Source organism: Camelina sativa, chromosome 16 (assembly GCF_030686135.1).
Source record: "Camelina sativa cultivar CO46 ecotype springtype chromosome 16, ASM3068613v1".
Classification (NCBI taxonomy): Eukaryota; Viridiplantae; Streptophyta; class Magnoliopsida; order Brassicales; family Brassicaceae; genus Camelina; species Camelina sativa.
This window is the reverse complement of record NC_141895.1, coordinates 4,757,144-4,781,694: the sequence shown is the minus strand read 5'-3', so window position 1 is coordinate 4,781,694 and position 24,551 is coordinate 4,757,144. Positions and strand designations below refer to the sequence as shown.

The window sequence follows — 24,551 nt, the reverse complement described above, 5'->3', positions numbered from 1 at the left end:
AGTGTGTAATAATAGTTTTTTTTTTTAACACATACCTTTCATTAATTTCGAAACAAGATATACCATAGGTGCCTCCTATAATGAGTAACACCTACAACAGGAGGACAGAATACACCAACAATATTAGTGAAAAACACCAAACCAAGTAACTAGGAGAGTGGGAGCTGGAGGGATTAGTCTCTATTTGAGGATTAATGGACCAAGATGCAGTCGGAGAGTGTTCTTAATTTCTTGTATCAGGGTAGGAGCAGGACGAGAGATGGCCCTGTGGAGTCGCGAGTTCTGTTCCCTCCAAATAGCATACACTGAGGCTTGATACGCTAACCGCATGATCATTGCTAGGTTCTTGTCTGGAGAGGGATTTTTTAGCCATCTACTCCGAGCCTCAAAGTCTGCTGGAGGAAAAACCCTAGGGCGAGATGTAAAGTAACTCCAAATCTCACCTGCATAAGAGCAATCGAAGAAGATATGTTTTCGTGTCTCATCGTAACTGTTGCACAGAAGGCACATGGCTGGTACATTTAGTCCCCACCGCAATAATTTATCTCGAGTAAGAAGTCTGTGACGTGCATTGAGCCAGGCGATAAAGGAATGTTTAGGAATCCTCCCCTTAATCCAGACTGAGTCAAACCAATCCACTTTATGCCCCGTTGGATTTAAATACTCCCAAGTATCCGCGGTTGAGAACACAGGTGACGCCTGATTATCCCCAATCTTCCACAAAAAACGATCATCGAGATCCTCCTGTTGATATTCAGCAAGTGGAGGCGACGGGAGGCAAGCTTTGAGCAACTGAATGATTGGATTGCGACTGCGACTATTAAAAAGCCACCACTGGCCATGTCTTACCGCATCCGCAACCACCGCTGTAAGAGGTAAGCCGGAGACACGAGGACCTGAAGGTCCCGTAAGATCCAACAAAGGGTCCAGGAATGTCCAATTATCCGTCCATAAGCTACAAGTAATGCCTATTCCGATTTCACAAATTATGAATTGTCATGCTAGAGGCCTTAACTTACAGAAGTTACGCCATATCCAACTACCCGAGGCTGAACTGTCAAGACTCCAAAAGCAATGTCTTCCAATAATAGATTTTTACTGACCAAGCAAAAGAAATACTTACAATACGACAGTATATAATTTAATATAATTATGACAAACAAATAAAAATGAATTTATTAAGACATGAGTCCCAAGAAAGAAACAAAGGAGGAGACAAAGGTTTTTGTTTCTCCGCGACGGTGCCTGTGGAGATTCCTGAAGGTTTTTTTCTCTTGGATTCCCAAAGATTTATTCAAAAAGAATACAATTAAACAATACTATTTTTGAAAACTAGTTGAAGATCAAAGTTTTCGAACAAATAGATTAGTTATTTTAAAAAGAACCAAAAGCCAATTGTAGTCGATTTATATAATTTAGGAATCCAAGAATTATCACAATTAACGAGGCTCTTGTTTATATCTTCAGTCTTGTTTAATTAGGAGCAAAATCTAAAAAGGAAGAATATAACGAAAACCTCATTCCAATGTTAAGCAACAACAACAAGCATTCACTCTGAGAGACAGAGAAAGAGAGAGAGAAGCACAAACCACAAAGGCTCCAACTCTGGCACTTCCTCGTGCATATTTTGGCTTTGGCTGCTACTAGTGTACAAAAAAATCCAACAAACAAGGTGATTTTTTTCTTTTTCTTTTTCATTATTTTGTTCTGTATCATACAAATGGTTAAGCTTTCTTAGTGTTCTTGTTTGTTGTTCATCATTTGAATCTTTAAATGTTCTGTTCTACTTAGCTTTCACGTTTTGACCAATTTGAATCAGTTAAAAGTTAAAACCAATGAAAGCTTTGGACTTTGTGTTTCGTTTCTTGCTCTATGGCCTTTAATTTGATAAAGGTTGTTCCTTTTTTGCTTCTGGATTAGGGTTTCTTTCTTCAACTAATGGAGAATGTCGCCGTTAAAACATCGACTCACTCTTCAAATCTATCAGAAATCATGTCCAAATTCGCTAAAGTCTGCAAATTTAGATCCATTGGTGTGTTCCCTGACCAGAAATCGAATTCGAACGACCTCTGTGAAGTAGAGATCTTGGTAGATGATGATAAAGCCAAGGAAACTGAGATTTGTGATATCATCAGTCACAAACCCTCGAGAAAGATTCAAACTTTTAGTTGGGATGATGATGAGATTTCGAAGCTGTTCGACATTGTTTCAGCGCTTAAGCTTGCCTACGTTGAGTTTCAACAAGCTCATTTGCCTTATGATCCTGACAAGGTCATTGAAGCAGATAACCTCGTCGTGTCTCAGCTCGAGGCTTTACGCAGAATTAAGCGTCTTTACCTCAAAAGGAAACAGCTTGATGCAAAGAAGACCGAGCTTGCTGCTTCTTGTTTAGATCGTTTAAGAGATGAAATTGAAGTGAATGAGAAGTATTTGGAGAAACTTAAGGCGCAAGTGAAAACTAAAGAGAGTGAGATTCACTCTTTGAAGGAGAAGCTTGATTGTTTGGTTACAGAGAATAGGAGACTCCAGGATAGGTTTGTTAGTGTTTCTTCGTTTGAATTCGTGTTCAGAGCTGCTTCTAAGTCGGTTCACGACTTTGCTAAGCCAATGATCACTCTGATGAAAGCTACAGACTGGAATATGGATAAAGCAGTGGAAGCTATTGTTGGAAATGTAATGTTTGCTAAAAAGTCAGATAAGAAGTATGCTTTTGAGTCATACATTGTTCAGAGAATGTTTCACGGCATAAAGCTTAACCCGTGTGATGTGACAGAACTAATGAGTTTTGATGATCCATTGGATGTGTTAACAGCGTTTCCAGACTCAGCGTTTTCAAGATTCTGTGGTCAGAAGTATCTTTTAGTTGTTCATCCGTCCATGGAGGCTTCTTTCTTTGGGAATTTGGATATGAGGGGACTGGTTTTGCTCGGTAAGCATCCAAGAGCGATGTTTTATCAAATCTTTGCAAGAATGGCAAAGTGGGTATGGCTTCTTGGATCAGAAGAGGAACCAGATTCTCAGGTGTCTACATGGAATCTGTTGTTGTGGGTGATGAAAAAGAAGGAGAAGACAATTTAAGCGTCGAGTTCATCACAATGCCAGGGTTTAAAATTGGAGAGTCAGTGTTTAAATCTCAGGTTTATCTTTCTAAGCAAAAAGGGTAAAAAGAACCTCTCTGCAGATTCGGTTATTTCGATAGTTTCAGGTAAAAGAGCTCTCTGCTTCTTTGAAAGTTTTGTAGGTAAGTATAATAATTTTTTGTCCAAGGATCATTTTGGTTTGTATCTTTGTACACATTCAAGTTTTGGTCTATAATTAATAAATCCAAGAAGTTTCTTCATTATGTGAAACGCGAAAACATACAATCTTTATAGTTTTCAAAGCTTCTGGAAGCATCTTCCAAAACACTGTGTTTGAATGCATCTCGCGACTTCTAGGCCCGTGCTGCATAAGCAGGCGTCCTGATGTGTTAGTTCAGTTTAGACTATGAATTTGGGATGGATCTTTCTCCGGTGGGACGATAGTATAGTGTTAGTTAGAGCAAAATGTCAAAGAATAAGCATTTCATGCACCCTTCCATTTGGAGTTGGATATTTAATGTGGACAATGTCAGTTCCATCCTCTCGAGTAATAGAGACTTGATTTGGTGAGACATTGTTCTTAGCTGTTCCGGATGAGACAACTTCATGCGTAAGTGGCCCATCTTCTCCATTTTTCTGTTCGAGTTAGATTTCATTAGCTCGGATTTTTTCCTAGTTAGGGAGATAAAATGATTAAGGAAACGATACTATTCGTTTTAGAGAAAGACAACATATATTTAATATATCAAGTAGTATTTTTTTCTTTTTTGCATTGTCAAAAAACCTCCAAAATATCTATATATTGTAGAATTGACTGCTGTTTAACTAGATCTCTTCTTACACGTCCTTAGTACAACAAATACTTCAATGTACGTTTTCGGTTTCTCTCTTTCACACCATGGAATTCGTTTTAGTTCGAATGTTCTCATTCTCTAACATGTGCCCTTTTGCAGGCTGAATGTGATCGTTGTGTTGCAATATCAAAAAAGAAAATTAATGAAGCAATGACATGTATATACTTCATGTAAAATTTGGACTTGATATTGATAAAGCAATTTTTGCTTTTGAAAATCTTGAGCTTAGTGTCTACATAATTTACGGAGTTCCACAATTTTTATTTACCAATTTAGGAGTCATTAAGATATTCTTAAATACTAAAACTCACCACAATTGTGAATTCTGAATAATGTATTTCAATTTCAGTATTTTAAATAACAAAAATACTAAATTGTATTGTATATATATTAAAACTAAAATGAAACGATAACATGACTGTTATTAAATTAAATCAAGATAAACTTATGAATTCGATCCACGCAAAGGATGACAAGCAATTGTGTACATGTTAGGCACATTATGAACATAAAAACCACCATAAAGATTGATCGGCTAATATGATGAATTGAAAGATATTTATGAGTATCAAAATGGTCACATTGGACATAAATTAGTTATCATGAAAAACTGATCAGCGGAAGAGAGTATATAACTCAATACGAATAAGAGAAACTGATCCGCGAGGTTTTTTTATAAAAAAAATATGAAGGAAAAAATAATAATCTGCGAAGCAAATATTAAGCATTTGCGAAGCAAATATTAAACATATGCATATACATATATATTTCAGTATTATGATTTAGGAGGAGGAAAACGGCGATATCAATTGGGAAAAAAAATTAAAGGGACTTAGATGGGAGTTTATGGATAAATTTTCATCCAATATATCATATATATATATATATATATATATTTATATATGATTTAATAGAGACTAGTAATAGTTAAATATCAAAAGAATTGCAAATTACCCCTATAAGAATTGAGGGGAATAATGTTGAACGGCCTAAAGATTCAGGCTAGTTGTTTCACATCAGAGTGAGTATCTGAAATCTACAGCCATAATACAAAAAACATTAACAAAATTAAATGAAAGAATGTTTTGATATTAACTATACAAGTCTACTATGATTAGCATTACCTCATTAGATGTCGCTTCGTCTTTATATGATATTCTTCTTGCTTGGCTAACATCTTTTCGATGAGACTCCAATATGCTTTTTGAAATTCTTTGATTACGATCCATTTGTTACATCGTGAACTATACAAACATCTCCAATTCCCACTGCAAGAATTGGTATCTTTCTTGGTTGTAGTTGATACTCTTGATTGATCCATAGCCTTGACGTCTTTATTTGCACTCATCGTATTCATCCGTGGTTTAAAACGATTTTCGTCTCTATTTCCCATACATAGAAACTTTAGGAACACCAATACTCAAAGATTCTACTAGTGATGCCATAGATGATATACATACTTTATTTTACACAAACGATACTTGGATCCTAAATAATATTTTATTTGAATTAACTTATACTGCACATAGTGTGAGTTGTTAAGTAGTATTCGTACAGCTTGTTTTGGTCGAACATTTTCAGCAATTTTTGAAATGATGTGTTGAGAATCAAAGAAATAAAATACACCAATTTCAAAAGATTAAATGAATATGATATTTACAGAAATATTAATCCATATTGCTAAATTTTAATGTCTATTTCTCCCCTTACTTCTCGTCACAATAGTTTAATGTTTCATGAAAATACAGTATGAAGTATTTAATGTCAAGATTCTACAACAAAGAAAAAGAGTATAACAACATAGCTGGGACTTATTCCACATGTGAAAGCTAGTATTTAGATTCTTGGATGGGTTTTTGATAGAGAAAAAAAAAAAGAGTATAAGTTTCTTATATTTATAATGATGGCAAGATGCCCCATTGATGCAGAAACCCTTTTCCGGTGGTGACTTCAAGCACCAAGAGCGCTAGCACCGCCAACATCGCTGCTCTTCCGTTCCATGTTTCTGCACTTTTTGTCCATCCCCACTCCCACATTGTCACTGGTGCTGGTAACTCCCTCCTCTGTGAATCATACGTTGCTAATAGTTCTTCTACACTCCCGAGTGGAACTAACGACTGCCCAACAACAACAACAAAAAGAATTCAACCATAGGGTACTAATGAACCATCGAAATGAAGATAAAACAGCTTCTTTTGTGGAGCTTTTAGGACATAAAAGATGAATGAGTGTTGTTGTTGTTACCTGTCGAGCTTCAAGATTTGAGACTGCCATAGCTCCAACATATGGAAGACTTTCCACAACAGCATCTGCCAAGTCAGATATAAACATAGGTTCTGTTCCTAAGGCAGGTACTCTCCCCCAGTTTTTGATACCAGACTTCAAAGCTAACTCTTTATACTCAACATCTATCTCCTCCAGAGTTTCAATGTGCTCACTCACAAAGCTGTTAACATAGGCAACAAACTTGAGTTTCAAATAACCAGAAGAGACAGCATTTGTACCAGAAACACTACTTTCTTACCTTATGGGTACAGCCAGAAGGTTCTCAACACCTTTTTTACCAAGATCAGTGATGGCTTCTTCAGTGTATGGCTTCAGCCATTCTACTGGTCCAACTCTGCTCTGTTGGAGAGTTGCAAGAAAGTAACAAAACAACAGACTGAGCTAAACTGTTTCCATATCACGCTTCTAGATACCACTAATGTAAAAAAAGATACCTGATAAGCAAGAGTGTAAGAATTAGTTATCTTTCTCTTGTCTAACTCCTCCATGATCAGATCAACGCATTCTTCCATCTCTGCCTTGTAAGGATCACCAGCTTCTTCAACATATGCAAGAGGCACGCCATGTGCACTGAAAAATATTACAACCTGTAACATATATTTTTTCGGTTTGAAGTGCGTCTTAGGATAGTTAAAATTGGCAAAACCAGAAAACTACAAATTTCTTTTCATATATAATCGAGTGAGAGGAGACGCAAGATTGTCTACCTGACTAGGGGAACCAAATTTTTCCAACTCGCTTTGGATTAGATTTGCCATTGCCTTTATATATCCTTCCCGCTGATACCATGATGGTATAACAGTATGCTGCATGTTCACAAGATACTCGTCCTCACTATGTAAATAGTGAGTCAAGCACAGAAAGGTCAATAATTATATATGCTGGTCTTGGTATATACTAAAAACATGAAAGATGTGCAAGTCTCACCGAAATATTCTCTCCAAGAGTCTTAGGCTTGAACCACTAGTCGATATTGAAAATTGTGGATAAAGTGGTAGAACAACTAGTTTTGTAATTCCATCTGTTTTTATCTACAAGTTGATATAGAAAGAAAATGAGTAAGAGTCACTAGGGTCAACTTCAAAGGAAAATGTTTACATACTGTTATAGAGCTTACAAACAAACTCAAAAGTAAGAGTTGTAAGAACTTCGATCAAATTGTTCCTTTTGTGTATACATGTTAAATTATTTGTGTTCACATTCAAAAACCAAACAAAATATTATTTTATAGAGGAGGTATCATCTGAAGTGTGCATCTACGTTTTGGAAATGATGTGTGATAAATTACAAAGATGTTGTGGTTAGTCACCTGTTCAATGGCTTCTTCAGTGAATGGATGCCAATAACGCATACCAACATATACCTTTGCTGGGACATTTTTCTCCACAAGGCACTTTCTCAATTCTTCAGCCTGGTGAATAAAGTTATGACAGGTACAACATAAGAATGTGGAGTAAACAATGGCATGACTTAATAGCATGAGGAGGAAGCTAAACAACTAAAAACTATGAGCAAAAGTACTCTTATCGCTACTTCCATTCGATAAATATTTGCACAATCTAAACAACTTATTACTCTCAAGTTGAGGTGTCTAACACAAGCACAAGAGATATACAAATGGAAAGGAAACTGAAAGTCTGAAACACTTTGTAAGACTACCAAGCCATTTTAGTTGCCTCTTCTAAAAATAAACGACAGAGGATAAGAAAAGCAGAGTAGTTAAGATCATACTGTGATATGAGAAAAACAAGGACTAACCTGTGCATCAGTTATGTGGCGAAGAGGAGAACCACCACCAATAGATGCATAACCTTCCTTGCTTTTGGGAGCCCTTGCTACTGATATAAACTGAGCTAACGGCTTCTGAAGAAACTGGAAGAGCGGCGGCAACCGTATAATATCCTAGCAAACAATTGAAACAGTCAAAATTGAGCTTTTTTTCAGATAAACAGTCAAAGTTACAATCTTTGCATATCAAAACAAAAGATTGTAACTTTGCGAAATCTAAAACACATATTAGTAAGGCATTTCACGGAAGCAATATAGATAGATAAGTAAGTACCGGGTCGGCAAAGAGGTTAAACAAGAAAGGTTGAACATCATCTAAAGTCTCAGGGCCACCAAGGTTCAACAACAAGACTCCAATTTTGGGATCACCACTGAGAACAGAGGAAGGCGAAACAGCATCATCACTGATAACAGAGGAAGACGAGATATTTGAAGGAGTAGAGGACACCAATGCTCTCAAAGGCAATGAATGCTTTCCAAGTAGACGGTTCGAAAGGGATGATAGATTTGAGTAGTGCAGAGATCTCTGTGAATCGTTGTTACTCAATTGTGGCAAGAGTCTGAGGCATACAAAAGACAATAATACTAATCAGTTATGCAATGTCTAAGGTAACAGAGAGAGAGAGAGAGAGAGATATTGTAATGGTAATCGAAAACTTACGGAGGAAGAGGACGAAACGAAGAGTAGGAGGAACAGGAAGAAGAAGAGCAAGAAGAAGGAGATGGTGCTGCACTCATGGCTGGGCAATTCATTGCAACAATTGAAGTAAACCGTAACGCAACGATTGGACTGGGAGGAAGAAGACTTAGAACAAAAACTTTGATTTTATAATATTACATCCGAATTTGTGTTTGTTGATATTTTTCCAATAATCAGACAGAACAGAGTTGGGATAAAATGAAAGGGGCTTGAGGAGTGTGAGGACGCGGAACCACACGTGTCCACACATTTGCGATAATTTTTTTATTTCTCAATTTTTTATATTACCTTAAAATAAAAATAAGAATAAACCTTCAATTGATATTTTAATTTGTAGATGAGTTTATTAACATATTTAAAAATTAAAAAACATGTAAAATGTTGTGAACTTGTGATGGTAAAAGGTAAAAAGTCAAATTGATTTATTAGATTACTTTATTTTTGATAAAAAATAAAATAAAAAATTTGGTGGAACCGGTCAGACCGGATTGACCCATCATGATTCAGTTGCTTGTCTGTGTCTGAACCGGAAAGTGAGAAAACAAAAGATGAATTTGGTCAAACATAGTTTTTGCTCGGTAAGCATCCAAGGACTGTCAACGATGTTTCAAATCTTTGCGAAAATGGCAAAAGTGGCTATAGGTTCTTGACATCTTTGTGGTCAGAAGAGGGAACCAAATTCTCAAATGTCTACATGGAATATGTAGTGTATGATGGACAAAAGAAGAATGACAACAAGGTTCTTTAACCGTTGAGTTGTTCATAATCAGAGATTTAGTTGTGAAATCTCATGTGTAATCATCTTTCTAAAACAAAAGGGTAAAAAGAAAAAAAAACTTTGGAGGTAGGTGATTATGAAAGTTTTATTGGTAATTAAGTACTAATGTACTATAACATTTCTCTCCATATTCCATGGATCATTTGGTTTGTATCTTTGTTGACATTCAAGTTTCTCCCTTATGTGAAATGCGAAAACATACAATCTTTAAATAGTCTTCACACATTTCAGTTTCCAACTTTGAACTAAAAAACCTTAAGATGGGTGTGTGTATTCAACAATTGCCAAATCACAAATATATATATATTTTTTTTGGTCGACAAAGAAAGATATCTTTTGTTCATTCACCTGAAAACAGATCTCTGCAGAGCTCTCCATAGAATCTGGACACAAGTTCAATGAAGACAGGACTCTTAAGATTCTTCCAACAATAGAGAAGCTCCTCAATGTCCATTAAGTCATCCATCTTCCCTTCTTCAACAATGAGATGAATCAGATAGTTTTCGAAGGTTCTGCAAGCATCTTCCACAGCATTGTCTTCGAATGCGTCTCTTGAATTAAGCGATCTCCTTGTCCGTGCAGCGTAAGCAGGCGTCGTGATCGGTGAAGTGAACAGCTTCTTGGCTGTTTCTGGTGTAAGAGGCGACTGCATATACTTTGAGAAATCCTCATCGTTCACACTAACTGCAATGGCCATTAAAGAACAAAGAGATAAGATCCACGTTATATTTGCAATATAGCATAATCTTTAACTCGAAACTAAACTGATATTGATCGTCTTACAAGTGGAACTTCTGGCTTTGGTGTTGCTCATCTTCTGGTTCTTGCTTGTGCTGAGAAAACAAAGACAAGAACAGATTGGCTTCTTGGGATGATGTTGACGTCTAGGTTTGACATTGCTATGACGGGAACGAAGAGGTCTAATAAAGACAGGTCTTTTAACTCTGAAGCGGAAGAGTGAGACAAATCTGTTGCATGATTTGGAAAGCTTTGATTTGAAGTTAATCAAAGTTGCTTTCACTCTCATTGTCTTGAACCTTTTTTGATGATGATGATCCTCTTTGGCTTTTTGCTCTGTTATGGGTGTGTATAAGGTTAGAAGATTGGAATTATGTTGCGTGGATTCACGTCTTTGTGTGTGTAAATCATGATGGTGGAGTCCCATGAAGTTTTCTAAAAACGGTGGACTATAAATGTTTTTGTTTTTTTTTAATTTAAATTGCAAGTGTTTGGTGGCTCTTGCTTATAAACAAAATCCAAGATGATCATTTGTTTTTGTATATTCAAATTGTCGTTACTTCATTGGTGGGTCAATGCAACTACACATGTTGAATATGTATAAACTAGTCCCACGTCCAATTCTAAGTGGAAAACGAATCACCTTTTAAATATGAATAATCCGCTAGTTAATTTCATGGATTTTGGAGATTTCATACTTAGATGTTTCTTTTTTATGTGTTGGATTTCACACATCTACAAATATTGCAAGACTTGGACTATGAAACTAAGAGAGTGAGATTCAACAACTCACCCCAACTAAAATAAATGCTTTTGTATTATTGGCAAAGTTGCAAACTACGAAAAATCTCATAACCCAGGTTAATTATATACTACTATATTTTAACCCGCAGTACACCGCGGAATTATTTCTTTTACTAAAATCATTAAATTTCAAGTTGTAATTATTAATTACTATTATAAGTTTTATTTGATGTTTAAGATTGTATAGTTGTATTTTGATTGTTAATTCTACGACATACAACACAATAATTTATTTTTGTTGTAAATTAATTTATAGTATTAATATCCATTTATGTTATCAAAGTTTTACATGTTTGTTTATAATAATCATGTATATAGAGGTGTCAAATAGGTCAGTCCACATTTCTTTTTTTCTTGGACCGCAGTGGGTCAACCCGCTAAGACCGCAATCGTTAAAGTTATGCCTAAGCATGTCCTCGACCTAAATTTTATATTAATTATTCTTTAAAAATTTTGTGGGCAAAGAAAAAAAAAGAAATTTTAAAATAACTAATAATAATGATATTTTGTTTAATATCTTAATTGGTATACATTAAATTTCCTCACATTATGACATATTTCACGTATAATATATACATAACTATGTAAAAATATTATTTATATATAATATATTTATTTTAATCATATATTTATAGTTTTCAGGACAACCCGCCAACCACAGACGTACCTTGCTAAAATCCGTAATCCTGATAGACTTACTTGTGAGAACTGTCTAGGAAGTCAAGATTTTTACATAGTTATGTATATATAATTATTTAATATATATAAATAATATAAATTATTTATTTATATTATTGTTTATTATGTATATTACGAAATCGGACTGTCTAGGAAGTTAGGAAGTTAGGAAGTTAAGATTTTTCTTTTATGTATTTTTGAGGAATTTTATTTGGTAGTGTTACTTTTCCACAAATCTCGTTGTAGATTAAATATTTTATATTTAGCAGAGAAACTCTTTAGATTTTCTATATATTGAATACGAGAATTTTTTTTGAAAATTAAAAAATTTGAAGTAATTGAATATGAATGATTGGAGCGAATATAGAGTTTCCTATATTAGAATGGCAAAAATTTTGTTTAGTTTTGCAGATTATTAGGCTCAGAGGTAGAGATAATTTAAGAACTTTATAATGAATTGATAGGAGGATATTTAATTAACATACCTTATTTATGCATATTTCGATTTTATCTTTTAATTTTTTGGAAAATGTTTTAATGATAATGGCATTGATTGTAAATACCTTTGAATTTCAAGACTACTTTAACAAAAATGCTGCAAAAATGTTAATATAGATGAATAATTAAATTTTTAGTTCAAAAAAAAAAAAAAAGATGAATAAATAAATTTTTCAAACATTCTCTCATAATTTTTTCTATGTAGTATTAATGTGAACAACAAACATGATAACCTGCAAAAATAATTTTAAAATTATTTAAGAATACCTATTAAAATTTGGAAAGATATATAAAAATAAGATAATTCTTTATAGGAACCTAATGACTGACATTAAATAATAATTACTGAAAATTTGTTTAAAAAGGAGAGTACTTAGGGATTGAATTCTAATTTCATGGAAACAGAATGAATTATACTTTTATGGCAAAAAAATTGGTAAGATCTAATGGGAAACAAATGAGTAAGCAATTATCAAATTACATACAGAAAACATCCCACCATTAGATTATATAAGATTAAATGCCATAAACTAAGCAGAAATGGGAATCCAAAAATTTATGAATTTATAAGAGAATTTTCAGAACATATAAACACCCCACAGTCTAACATAATCTAGAACTCTTTCTTGTCCATGATGAATCATTTATAAGATTGAAATCCATAAATAAATTTTATACATAATTTAGAATCTGGCTTTGCCCTGAATCATACATAAAACCACAAACTGATAAATGGTGGTTTTAGATCAGAAAGGATATACAACTGGTTCTTATTGAGGAAGGGAAAAAGGAAATGTTAAGATTTTGTTTGTTTGTTTTATGGACCTCTAATTATTTAGGTCCAAAGTACAATGAATTTAATTAATTAGGTCCAAACAACAAAAGAAGACAGGTGTTAGATTAGATAGATAACATGTCAAATGTCATATTCTTAGCAAAAGCTGAGAAAAACCTTCTCATATTATATAAGAACATAATTTAGAATCTGGCTTTGCCCTGAGTCATACATAAGACTAAAACCCATATTTAGAATTTCAAAATAAACTATAATCAGTTTTTTCCCTTTGATGAAACCACAAACTGATAAATGGTGGCTTTAGATCAGAAGGGGTTTACAACTTGTTCTTATTGAAGAAGAGAAAAATGAAATGTTAAGAGTTTTTTTGTTTGTTTTATGGGTCTCTAATTACTTAGGTCAAAAGTACAAATAAATTTAATTTATTAAGTCTAAACAACAAAAGAGGACAAGTATTATAGATAGATAACATGCTAAGTGTCAAAACTGACAAAAACTTCTCATACTATATAAGATAGTGGAATATATCAATATTTTTATAATTAAACATATACATATAATTAAAACGTGATTCGTTATTTTTTTTTGCTGGACTTTTTAGCCCATGGCCTTGCTTTGTAGTTGTACCCTATGAATTTCTTTTCATTTCATGTCTATGATCAAATGTGAAATATATATGATTGTTTATTGGCATACTGACTGCTAAGTCTCTTCCCAATTTAGTAATAGTTTTCGTAACATTGGCACATTGCTTTGATTTGTGTGTGCACATATATTATCTGCTGTTTAATCCAACTTTCACAGATTATAGGTTATTTAAGCAAATATAAATTCACATCAATATATAGTTATCGGTCCGACGGCCTCTGATCACTAATCACTAATCACTTGTGCTTATATGAAGTAAGGATGGAAGATATTTTATTTTGAATAAGCATCTTTACTTTGTCGAAGCTAAAAAGATAGTTGCCAAAACAGTTGATCTGTAAAGGAAATGTATATAAAAAATAGTGTCCTCAAAATGTTCGGCGTTAGTGGACATGGTAGATCAAAATTTTATTAAGATCATTACGACGCAAAAGTTGCTTCACCTTTATTTAAAGGTGTTCAAATGAGCAAACTGGAACTTTTTTTTATCATCCTAATCTCATCATTTGTATATCTGTATTACCTTAGTATATATGAAGTGTTTTCAATACTAAATTATGTCTACCTACAAACATAAGATAAGGTTCAGACTTTACCAAATTTAAAAAGCATCAAATGAGGTATATAATATAATTATTATGTGTATACTAAAACCAAGATAGATTCACATATGTAAAAAGTTTTAGTTGAATTGTGTAGTTTTTTTTGTTTTTATTAATAATTTTATTTGTCTGTTTAGGACTAAGGCTGCAAATGGTGAGGAATGTTTTAGTGTTTTCATTCAAAAAGTTTCTTTAGAAGAGGAAAATAAAAGCTGCATTTTTCTTTTGCAATTGCCATTTGGTCAACGGATTCCATAAAACTGTTTACATTTGTTACTCTTTATATATAATTCGATTATTATTTTTACATTTTATGTTATTTTTGTCATTTTGATAAAGTGAAAGAAAAAAAAAATCTTGATGAAATGATGTTAAGAATCTGTCAGAATCAACTATATCATATTATCATAATTTATTCCACACCAAAAATAATAAAAATCCACTATTATTTTTTTTTGTTCTTGTGTTACTAATTATAAATCCTCACTAATTACTAATTATAAATCCTACTTATGTAGTGAACACAAGCGTGTAAATGTGATGTCTCAAGTAGTTCATGCTGATGAGTGATGTTGAATGATGACGATACAAATAAAAGACATCCTTTAAGCTTTCTCTAGTACTGAGCCCCACTAGTTTCCAATTTTATCTTCAGTTTCTTTCTTTATCTCTCATATTATATTGAGAGAACTCTGCTTTCTCACCTTCTTCTTTATCTAAAGGAAACAAAAACATAGTTTTCTTTTAAGAGAAACATCACAAACTCTTGTGAAAAGAGAGAGAGAGAGAGAGATGGGGAATGACAAGTTCAGGCTTTCAGATATGATTCCAAATGCATGGTTTCATAAGCTCAAAGACTTGACGAAACAGTCTAAACCCAAAACCAAACCTTCTTCTTCCTCAAACAAGAAGAAACCTTCCTCAGATTCTCTTTCTCATCACTCTTATCTCTCCAACAGCTTAGTGGCTAATAATTTTCCTCACCATAACTCACCAAGAAGCTCTATTCACACAAGACGGATGAGTAGTAAAAGAAAGACTCTTTACAAGCCGTCACTTAATCCTTTGACTCCTCCTCTTCTTGTATCCGCAGGTTTTAACAAGAGCAAGATCAATGGTCAAGATTCATCTCACTGCTTGTTCCCAGCTCTTGAAACCTCCCCTGAGTCTTTCGTGTACAGTTTCTACGAAGAGGAAGGAGATGATGAATTCTTTGACTTTTCCAACTTCAAGATCGACACAAAGAGCAAAGCCTTCACTAAGCACAAGGTCAAAGATTCTGATTCTGTAGAGAAAGCTTGTCCTACAAGTAAACCGATCAAGAAACTACAGAAAAGCCATCTTTATTTGAAGATTAACAGAGAGAACGAAGAAGATGATGAAGATCATGAGTATAGAGCCGAGAAGAGATACCAAAGGCGAGTTTCAAGTGGAAGAAAATCCTCAGCAGGGATAAACCTCAAAAGAGTAAATTCACCTAGAATTCAACTCTCGGGTATGCGTAGAAGCACGTCAAAAAGATCAGAGAGCAGCAGACAAGATGTTCTTGAGAGCTATGCTGTGATGAAGCGGTCCGTTGATCCAAAGAAAGATTTCAGGGATTCAATGATTGAGATGATAGAAGAAAACAACATCAGAGCTTCAAAAGACTTAGAGGATCTTCTCGCTTGTTACCTTTCTTTGAATCCAAAGGAGTATCATGATCTTATCATCCATGTTTTCGAACAAATCTGGCTTCAACTTACAAAAATCAAATAAAATCTCTTAATGTAATGTTGGTTAACCTAATGGTCAAATTAGTATAAGTATGTCTTGTGAAATTTGTAGCTGTTGACTTGTTGTTAATGTTCATATGAAGAAGTTAGATGGAACTGTGGAGATTCTCTTTGAAGCCCACTTTTAATGAATTCTTTTTCCACTTTATAAAACTGTAAGCAACAAATAAAAGTTGTTATCATATCGTCGTTTTAATTCAAACATGATCACTAAGGGCGTGGAAACACAGTTTAATCAAGACAGAATGTTACCACTAAGCATATTCTTGTCTTGTCTCTGTGATGACTTCAAGATTTGTTACTGTTTCAACCGATCAGTACGTGTGATTATTGGATGGATTATGTTGAGCACCATAATTATTATTATTATTATCATTTGAATATTTTGAAATGACAAAGTTGAGAATGGCGGTAAAAAGAGCTACAACAAAACCAGAAAAAGCCAACAGTGGTTTGAAAACCCAACTAGCACGGAGTAAGTAATATATGATGCATGTATGAAGAGCAAAATTTGCATAAATCGTTGGAGGTAGAGAGGACCACTGACACATAAAAACTGAGAAGTGATTAAAGAAGAAAGAATCAGAGATGAGTTTTAATCCTATAGATTTGTTTCTTTTTCTGTGATCGAAGAGTATGCAGATGAAGAAGAAGAAGGAGAAGAAGAGGACCACTGTTTCAAAATCCATCTCATATACGTCTGTTGGCTTATGGAAGTTTCAGCAAGAGACTGTGATATGGTAAGGCTTCTGAGTGAATTTTTTTCTCGATTAATGAGTAACAAAATATTCAAACCAATGGGAAAAATAGATCTTGTAATTTTCTGAATTATGAATATAAAGTTTGAAGTTACCTTGGTTGCCTAAAGTGTGATATGTCATAATAACTAATGATGCCAAATAATCTTTTTTTATTTTTCTATAATCTTGCAATATTTTTGTGTGGTTTTCATGTTACATTTTATGGAGTTTTTGTAGTTGTAAAGTATAACAATATTTTACAATCCTATTTTTATTTTTTCAGGAAAAATTATAGGGGTCAATTTGCCAACTAGCCAACTTTACAAATATAATTAAGAATATAGCATACTATTTTAAAAAATTAAATGAATAACATGAGGGATAGGAAAAATTACCTTTAATGGTTTGGTGGATATGGTAGCTGGAGGGTGGGTGGCCGGATGAGGCGGCGGCCGGTGGCCGGAGGAGGCGAAGGTCGGTGGTCGGAGTAGGCATCGGATGGTGGCCGGTGGTGGTCCGGTGGCCAGTGGCCGGCGGTGGTTGGGACTGGAGGAAATTGTGAACCCTATGGGTGATGGTGGGTGGTGTTAGTGATGGTGGTGGTAAAGAGTATGGGTGGTGGTGGCACTGGCAAAAAAATAAGAGTGGTTAAGAGAAGGGCAAAATAATATATAATATAGTTTATATAGAGTATATTATCTTTTAGTGGTTAGAGTAGTTAGAAAGTGAATTATAATTTTTTTTTTAGGTTATATATGCCAATTTCCCAAAATTATAATGATACTCTCCTCTGTTTCATATTTTGACACTTTCCACATATAGTGCTACAGAAAAATATTAAATATTCTAAAAAATAAGTTATTATTTTGTAGATTTGAAGTAAAATTAGTTGTCAAAAAAACAAAAAAGTAAAATTATACTATTTTGTACTCAATTTCTTTATATATAATAACACTTACTGTATTTTGAAAAGAACAGACTTTATAATTTTAGTAAAATACTTCTTTTTTTTTTGCTTCAAATTTAAATAGGGTGAATTTGCTCACTGACCAAAAAAAAAAAAAACTAATGTAGTATATAACTAATTTGAAAAAATTAGAAAATTAGGATTAGGGGTAGGGAAAATTATCATTGTAGTGTTGAGGGTTGTGGTGGTTGATGGTGTGATGGTAGCCGGTGGTTGCCGGAGTTGGTCGCCGATAGTGGTAGTTGGCGATGGTCATCGGAGTTGGTCGTTAGAGTTGGTCGTCGGAGTTGGTCGCCGGTGATGGTCGCTGGAGTTTGTCGCCGGCGGTCGTCACCGACGATAGTCACCAGAGTTAGTCGTCGGTGATGGTCGCCGGAGTTGGTCACCGACAGTAGTCGATGGAATTGATCACTGGCGATAGTCGCCGACAATAGTCGTTGGAATTGGTCGCCGGTGATGGTACGATGGTCGGAGGTGATGTGATGGTGGTAAGAAGTGGTTGTTATAAAATAGAATGGATGTAGTTTATGGTAGTAGAAATATGTATAGCAGGAGCAAATTAGTATATATTATATATTATATATTATAGAGAGAATATTATAGATATATGGTTAGAGTAGTTACTTGGTTAATTTGATTAATTTTGTTAATTTTATCTTTTTTTCTTGGTTATGGTTGCCAATTGGCCATTTAAATAAGAAGTTAAAAAAAAAATTACAAATTAGAAAAAAAAAAAAAATAAGGAAATACCGAAATAGTAAAGGAAGTGTATTTTGTTTTGTGTAGTACATCGATTCATCAGCTCTGCGTCGTCTCCTAAACTCTCGAATTCATCCGAAGCAAATCACCGTCTCCGATCCGAAGCAAACCACCGTCTCCGATCATCGTCCGTCTGGTTCGTTTTTTCTATATTACATTTTTTTCTTCATCATTTTAATCGAAGCTACTTTGTGTCAATCTAAAAAAAAGTAGATCGGAATCAAGTAAAAAAGAGATCGATATCAAAATCCACAAATTGAACCCGATCCTTTAGTAATGCAGGAACTCGTAGAAACTTCAATCTTTTGATCTAATCGTTCTCCCCAGTTTCAAATCCGAAATCGAATTTTAGTTTTTTAAGGAAATCGTTTGTGTTCGCTGGTGATTTTAGAAATCCTAATTTATTTTGGGACATTGGGGGGGGGGGGGGAGCAGGGAATTGAAATGGCAACGATTAGGAACCTGAAGATAAAAACATCAACCTGTAAAAGGATTGAGAAAGAGCTTCACTCTTATGAGAAAGAGGTTGAGAGAGAAGCTGCTAAGACTGCTGATATGAAGGACAAAGGTGCTGATCCTTATGACCTTAAACAGCAGGTTGTGATCTTCTTCATCTCTTTTTTTTAATTTCTCGGTGTTTTAAAGATTCAGAACCTGTCATTGTTCGTTAGACATGTTTCTGTGATTATTAGGATGTGGTTGTGTTCTTTGGTTGCGTTTAGTTTTGTCATTAGTCAATTTGGATCATGTAAGCTTAACGGTTAGAGATTTCAGATTCTGTTTTTTTTTTTCTCCCCTGATTGTATATGTGTTGATGATCCAGGAAAATGTGTTGGGTGAGTCGAGGATGATGATTCCAGATTGCCACAAACGTCTCGAGGCTGCATTAGCTGACCTCAAGTCCACTTTGGTAAATACACTTTTCCATCGTTGTTACTTTTCTAAGCATCTCGATTCTAGCTTTAGATATTAGTCTATTACAAACGTCTCGAGGAGCACTTATTCTCAAAGTAGAGCTTCTATGTATCTGTAGTGATAGGATTAATGCCTTTGCCATAGATGGGTGCTCTGCTTTAGTGTGTCTCTTTGAAGGACTTGCTTCTTAGTTGATTACCCCATGAAAGCATCTTAGTTCCCTCTTTGAATAAGTTCAAAGAGGAAGCGTGAAATTCCTACTCTGTGTTTTGTTTCTAACAGAAAACTGAATTTGCAGGCGGAATTGGAAGAGACGGATGAGAAGGAAGGTCCAGAGATTGAAGATGCAAAGAAGACAGTCGCGGACGTGGAGAAGCAGTTTCACACTGATGATGCCTGATTGAGTCACCGTGAGTGAGTGCTTGGTATGCGTATTCTGAGAATGGTAATATGGTATGGTTAACCAAATTGTAAGAGTCGTCTTCTCAGTCGTCAATGTCGGATTTGCATTCACTGAAATTGCTCAACTCTTAATACATTTTGGTGATTGTTCATTCATTCAATATCTTTAAAATGAATTGTGTTGTGTAGCTGCAACAAAATTGACATAACTTGAACAACTAGTTAGTACGATTCTAATAAACTAGTTAATGCTGCTCCATCATAAATTTTGGTTATGAACAACGATGATGAATCATAACTAGGTGAAGATTAAGAGCTCAGGATATGTAACCGGTTCTCAGCAGCACATAATCACTTGTTTTGCAAAGAGATTCTACAACTTCGTAGTTATATATGAGAAGAGAAGGATAGAAAGATTCAAGATTTGTTATACACTAAAAGCTTTTATTTGGTTTTATTATTGGCCATAACAAAAGATATCAAGTAGAAAAATTAATGAGAAAAACAGTCAGAGTTTCTCATAATCCAAAAACTCTTCCTGCTATTAAATCCCACCTGCCAATATATATATATCCAACCCAATTATTAATATTCTCTTTGACAATATTCATTTTGTTTCACTGTTTTTTAAAAAATTATCACACATTCACACGTTAAGAAAACAAGATTGTTTTTAGATTGTTATTTTTTTCTGTTATACAAATTATTATTTATCAACATTTATCTCTCAGCAATTGTTTCGCATTGTACAGTACGTGGAGAAAGTATACACGTTAAAATGTCAATTGGCAAAAGTTTTAAAATAGAAAAAGTTTGATATTTTTAACCTTTTTAATAAGAAAAAATGGAAAAAGTTTTAGATTAAGACTATATTGGCAATGCCATATGTCAATTTTCTCCATACACGTTCAAAACTACTCTACAAAAACATTTATCAACATAACTTTTTTTTTTCTTTAAACCATAGTCAAGTGTTTAACGGTCTACTCCTGCAACTAAATTGTCTATGGATCGGACCATATCAATCTAAAGATGTAAAAAAAAACAGACATAATTGATGATAAAGTAATCATTATTTACTCTATAAAATTTGGTTTCAAAATTTCTTCATTATAAATTGATATTTTAATTTTTTCATTAAATAATAACGAGTTTTCTGAAAGAAAGAAAAAGCTCCAAGTTACTGTTTTTGGTAATTAATCCTCTACATCCTTTTTTTTTTGGTCAAAATCCTCTACCTCCTAAAAAATCAAAATAATATGCAATATAATTCTCATACCTATTTTCTAAAAGGTTTTACTATCACATTATATCAAAAATGGACTTAACCTATACGTCCCAAGGGGTTCGATTTGATTTATAATTTATAAACAATTACAAACTTTAACAGTGACAAAAACGTTATATTACATATTATTTTTGAGCATGCGGGATTAACCTGCATTTTTTGGAAATGAAGGATATAACTGTAAATAATTATGACGTAAAAGATTTCTTTTAAAAATACCCAACAATAAAATACTAAGTATTTAAATAATAACTAGTTTACATGTTTTTAATAAAATGGAAAGAGAAATTATAGATCACTACTCACCATATCATATGGCAAAAAAACATGAAATAAAAAAATTATTTAAGTTTTTGAATCTATATAATCAATTTGTTAGGGAAAAAAAATTAACAATCAAATTTTTTTGGAAACAGATGGAATAGTTATTAACATGATCGCATCATGCGAATAAGTCTACCGATCAGATGTCGACAGATATTAAAAATAACATTTTTTTATTTTGCGAAACATGAAATAATTAAAAAACACACAAAATAACAATATAAATGTATATGTTTATATCTAAAAAATCAATTTTCTTTTTCTTAAACCAACAAAATAAAAACTGGCAAGAAAACATATTTCCATTTCCTTAACTAATGAAGCATGAAAGTTGAAAACTTATATATATAAAGATGTTGGTTTTTCAAAAAATTGTAAATTTGTTTTTAAAAATATGTTTTGTTATTTTTTTTTTGAAATTCCAATTAACTAAGTTATATATTTGATATGATACACATATTATTTTTAACATAATTATTTAGCTTTTATCCTTTAAGATGGAGTGTGTACAATTAGAATTTTGTTAGTATGTCCCTTAAATATATGGTTAAATTGTTCTGCAAAATGGAATGTGTAAGGTTAAGATCCGGTTTTTCAAAAACTGTCATATAAAATCTTGGTAAAAGTGTGTGGGTTACTATTTAAAATATAGATATTATTAATGAAAAGGTACATTTTTTTTCTTTCTTACACATGTGTATTTATGTGGATCCTTATCTAGTGTACGTATGAAGTGTATTACAACAAACAAAACGTAAACTCTTATTCTAAAATAGATCATATTAGAAATCGGTTACAAGGTGAACCGAGTTGATCTGGTATAACAATTGGTTAGTGAATTTTTTATTTTTTTATTTATCAAGTTTCAAATCAATAGCTATGTTTGATGTCCTAAACTGAAAATATTTTAAATTAAAAATTAAAGAAAATATTGTGACAAACTTTGAAGCATTATGAACATTAACAATATAATATAATAGATAAAAAATATTCAAATATATTGATCATAACCAAGAAAGAAGAACGAAAATTAACAAAAAAAAAAAAAGACAAATGATCATGTTTGTATGCAATATATTTCCATTGGAAAAAAATCCTTGAGACACAGTCACTGAAGAAAAATATTGAGGAATTGGACTTCACACACAGCAATTTGTTTGGGGAACCCCCATTAATATAAATTACCACACATTATTATAATATTCATAAATGATAGATTTTGAATAAGACAAAACAGAAACGACAATATTATATATAAACAGAAGAGGATCTTTTTTTTTTTTTTTTTTCTTTTTTTGACAATCAAACAGAAGAAGATTATTGTTACCTATCACCGACAAGTCTGTACATTCGAGAGATTAGATCTTCTTCTTGTTCGGTCATACTGATAAACTCCCATTGGATGCTACTCACTTCTGCATTATATATTAAGCTAAGGATTTGCATGAGAAGATAATTCAACGTAGACAAGTTAAAAGGATGAGAGTAGATAACGATTAACGATTTTTGACGACTAACTAAATGAAAGTGAGACCTTCGGAGTCATGTCGAGTGAACTTTGTTTGCCTAAAACTGCGTACGCGACGGAAACGGTTAGTATTATCCATTAATAATGTGAGGTGTAGAGAGAAACTGAGATGTAGAGTTTGGATAATGGTTGATAGAGAAATTAGATATATATAGATGTGAGGGAAACAGAAGTATATATCGTAGAAGAGAGAGAAAAATTATTACTTTACTGGAATTTGTATGCATTTCTAAATTCTACTACTCATTTTTTTATCCGAATAAGTCAAAACAAAAGGAGTTAGTGTTTACGCTATCTTACTAGTCGAGACATATAATGATCAACTGCTCATATAATAATTTTTGGTCCAATTTTGATTTCTGACCTAAATTCACAAACAATTATTGACATTGTCCTTCGATGGCTTACTTTTACTATCCGTTGTTTTTTTTTTTGGTTCATTTAACAGAACCATTTTAATAAAGTCAGTAAAATGACATTTTATTGGGTTAGATGTAATATGTGATTAGCTAAGTTAACCGGTTTAGTATTTGGTTTAGTATACTTGTATATAACACAAGAATTGTACAGCTATTTTGGTCAATTGAATGAGAAAATATCTTTAACAAACTTATTCTCTCTCGTTCTCTCTCGTTTGTAATATGGTATTAGAGCCATCAAAGCTCAGATCCACCTCAAATTTGTGATCGTTTCTCTTTGTTAAGCTCATTTTTCTTTGTCTCTAAGCTCATCTCGTGCTCTGATGGTGATTGTCTCTCGTTCGAACCGAAAAATGGGTAAAACGAAATCTCAATCGAGCTCCGCTGTTCGAAGATCGCAGAGGTTGAACTCCGATGTTGACGATTCTGCTCCGATCACTCTGTCAGTAGCCAATCCTCAGGTTTCCGGGCTTTCGCGAGCTGTCACATCGCCGATCTTCGCTGATCCTTCTCACTCTCCGTTCCATCTGCACAGCGCAGATCATCCAGGTTTGAGTATCGTTTCTCTGTGTTTGGATGAAACAAACTATGATGACTGGAGTTTTGCAATGCGTATTTCTCTTGATGCTAAGAATAAGATAAAATTTGTTGATGGAAGCTTGCCTAGGCCTTCGATTACAGATCCTAACTTTGATTTGTGGTCTAGATGCAATAGCATGGTTAAGTCGTGGTTATTGAACTCTGTTTCTCCTCAGATCTATCGTAGTATCTTGCGTATGAATGATGCTACAGATATTTGGAAAGATCTCTATGGTCGTTACCATATGACTAATCTCCCACGCACTTTTAATCTTACTCAAGAGATCCAAGACCTTCGTCAAGGTTCTTTGTCGTTGTCTGAGTATTATACTCGTCTCAAGACCCTTTGGGATCAATTGGATGGTTCAGAGGAACCAGATGATCCTTGTGTTTGTGGAAAAGGTGCTCGTCTACAACATAAGGCAGAGAGAGCTAAAACGGTGAAATTCTTGGCTGGTCTGAATGAATCTTATGCGATTGTACGCAGACAGATCATTGTGAAGAAGGTGTTGCCTTCTCTGGTAGAGGTATACCACATCCTTGATCAAGATGACAGCCAGAAAGGGTTCACCATTCCCACTGCTCCCACAGCTTTTCAAGTTTCA

At 33.6% G+C, this 24,551-nt stretch overlaps 5 protein-coding genes and 1 pseudogene across 7 annotated transcripts; 3 read left to right on the top strand and 3 right to left on the bottom strand.

The window, feature by feature from the left end:
- The first annotated feature begins 1,534 nt into the window (after window positions 1-1,534).
- On the top strand, window positions 1,535-3,340 carry LOC104749851 (protein GRAVITROPIC IN THE LIGHT 1-like; annotated as a pseudogene). Its single transcript, XR_015585352.1, has 2 exons — window positions 1,535-1,672; window positions 1,921-3,340. The product of XR_015585352.1 is annotated as a protein GRAVITROPIC IN THE LIGHT 1-like (transcript).
- Window positions 3,341-5,611: 2,271 nt separating this feature from the next.
- Window positions 5,612-8,970, bottom strand: LOC104749849 (ferrochelatase-2, chloroplastic). Its single transcript, XM_087491884.1, has 10 exons — window positions 8,670-8,970; window positions 8,283-8,568; window positions 7,979-8,122; window positions 7,530-7,631; window positions 7,148-7,251; window positions 6,928-7,054; window positions 6,655-6,807; window positions 6,459-6,559; window positions 6,179-6,380; window positions 5,612-6,051 (listed from the first exon to the last, which is right to left on the bottom strand). The coding sequence occupies exons 1-10, from the start codon at window positions 8,759-8,761 to the stop codon at window positions 5,830-5,832; spliced, it is 1,533 nt and encodes a 510-aa protein (XP_087348010.1). The 5' UTR covers window positions 8,762-8,970; the 3' UTR covers window positions 5,612-5,829.
- A 671-nt stretch (window positions 8,971-9,641) lies between these two features.
- On the bottom strand, window positions 9,642-10,651 carry LOC104749848 (transcription repressor OFP17-like). The gene is made up of 2 exons (XM_010471556.3): window positions 10,270-10,651; window positions 9,642-10,170 (listed from the first exon to the last, which is right to left on the bottom strand). Exons 1-2 carry the CDS (start codon window positions 10,649-10,651, stop codon window positions 9,827-9,829), a joined length of 726 nt encoding a protein of 241 aa, XP_010469858.2. The 3' UTR covers window positions 9,642-9,826.
- Window positions 10,652-14,704: 4,053 nt separating this feature from the next.
- LOC104749847 (transcription repressor OFP2-like) lies at window positions 14,705-16,170 on the top strand. Its single transcript, XM_010471555.3, has one exon. The coding sequence runs from the start codon at window positions 15,043-15,045 to the stop codon at window positions 16,006-16,008; it is 966 nt and encodes a 321-aa protein (XP_010469857.1). The 5' UTR covers window positions 14,705-15,042; the 3' UTR covers window positions 16,009-16,170.
- Window positions 16,171-18,367: 2,197 nt separating this feature from the next.
- Window positions 18,368-19,984, top strand: LOC104749846 (tubulin-folding cofactor A). The gene is made up of 4 exons (XM_010471554.3): window positions 18,368-18,627; window positions 18,927-19,088; window positions 19,315-19,401; window positions 19,705-19,984. The coding sequence occupies exons 2-4, from the start codon at window positions 18,936-18,938 to the stop codon at window positions 19,804-19,806; spliced, it is 342 nt and encodes a 113-aa protein (XP_010469856.1). The 5' UTR covers window positions 18,368-18,627; window positions 18,927-18,935; the 3' UTR covers window positions 19,807-19,984.
- A 195-nt stretch (window positions 19,985-20,179) lies between these two features.
- LOC104749845 (MYB-like transcription factor ETC2) lies at window positions 20,180-23,106 on the bottom strand. 2 transcript variants are annotated; one of them, XM_010471553.3, is made up of 3 exons: window positions 22,955-23,106; window positions 22,748-22,835; window positions 20,180-20,363 (listed from the first exon to the last, which is right to left on the bottom strand). In XM_010471553.3, the coding sequence occupies exons 1-3, from the start codon at window positions 23,025-23,027 to the stop codon at window positions 20,327-20,329; spliced, it is 198 nt and encodes a 65-aa protein (XP_010469855.2). In that variant the 5' UTR covers window positions 23,028-23,106; the 3' UTR covers window positions 20,180-20,326. The 2 variants fall into 2 exon arrangements, with proteins under 2 accessions (XP_010469855.2, XP_087348009.1); XM_087491883.1 differs by lacking the exon at window positions 20,180-20,363 and having other exon boundaries at window positions 22,645-22,835.
- Window positions 23,107-24,551: the final 1,445 nt, after the last annotated feature.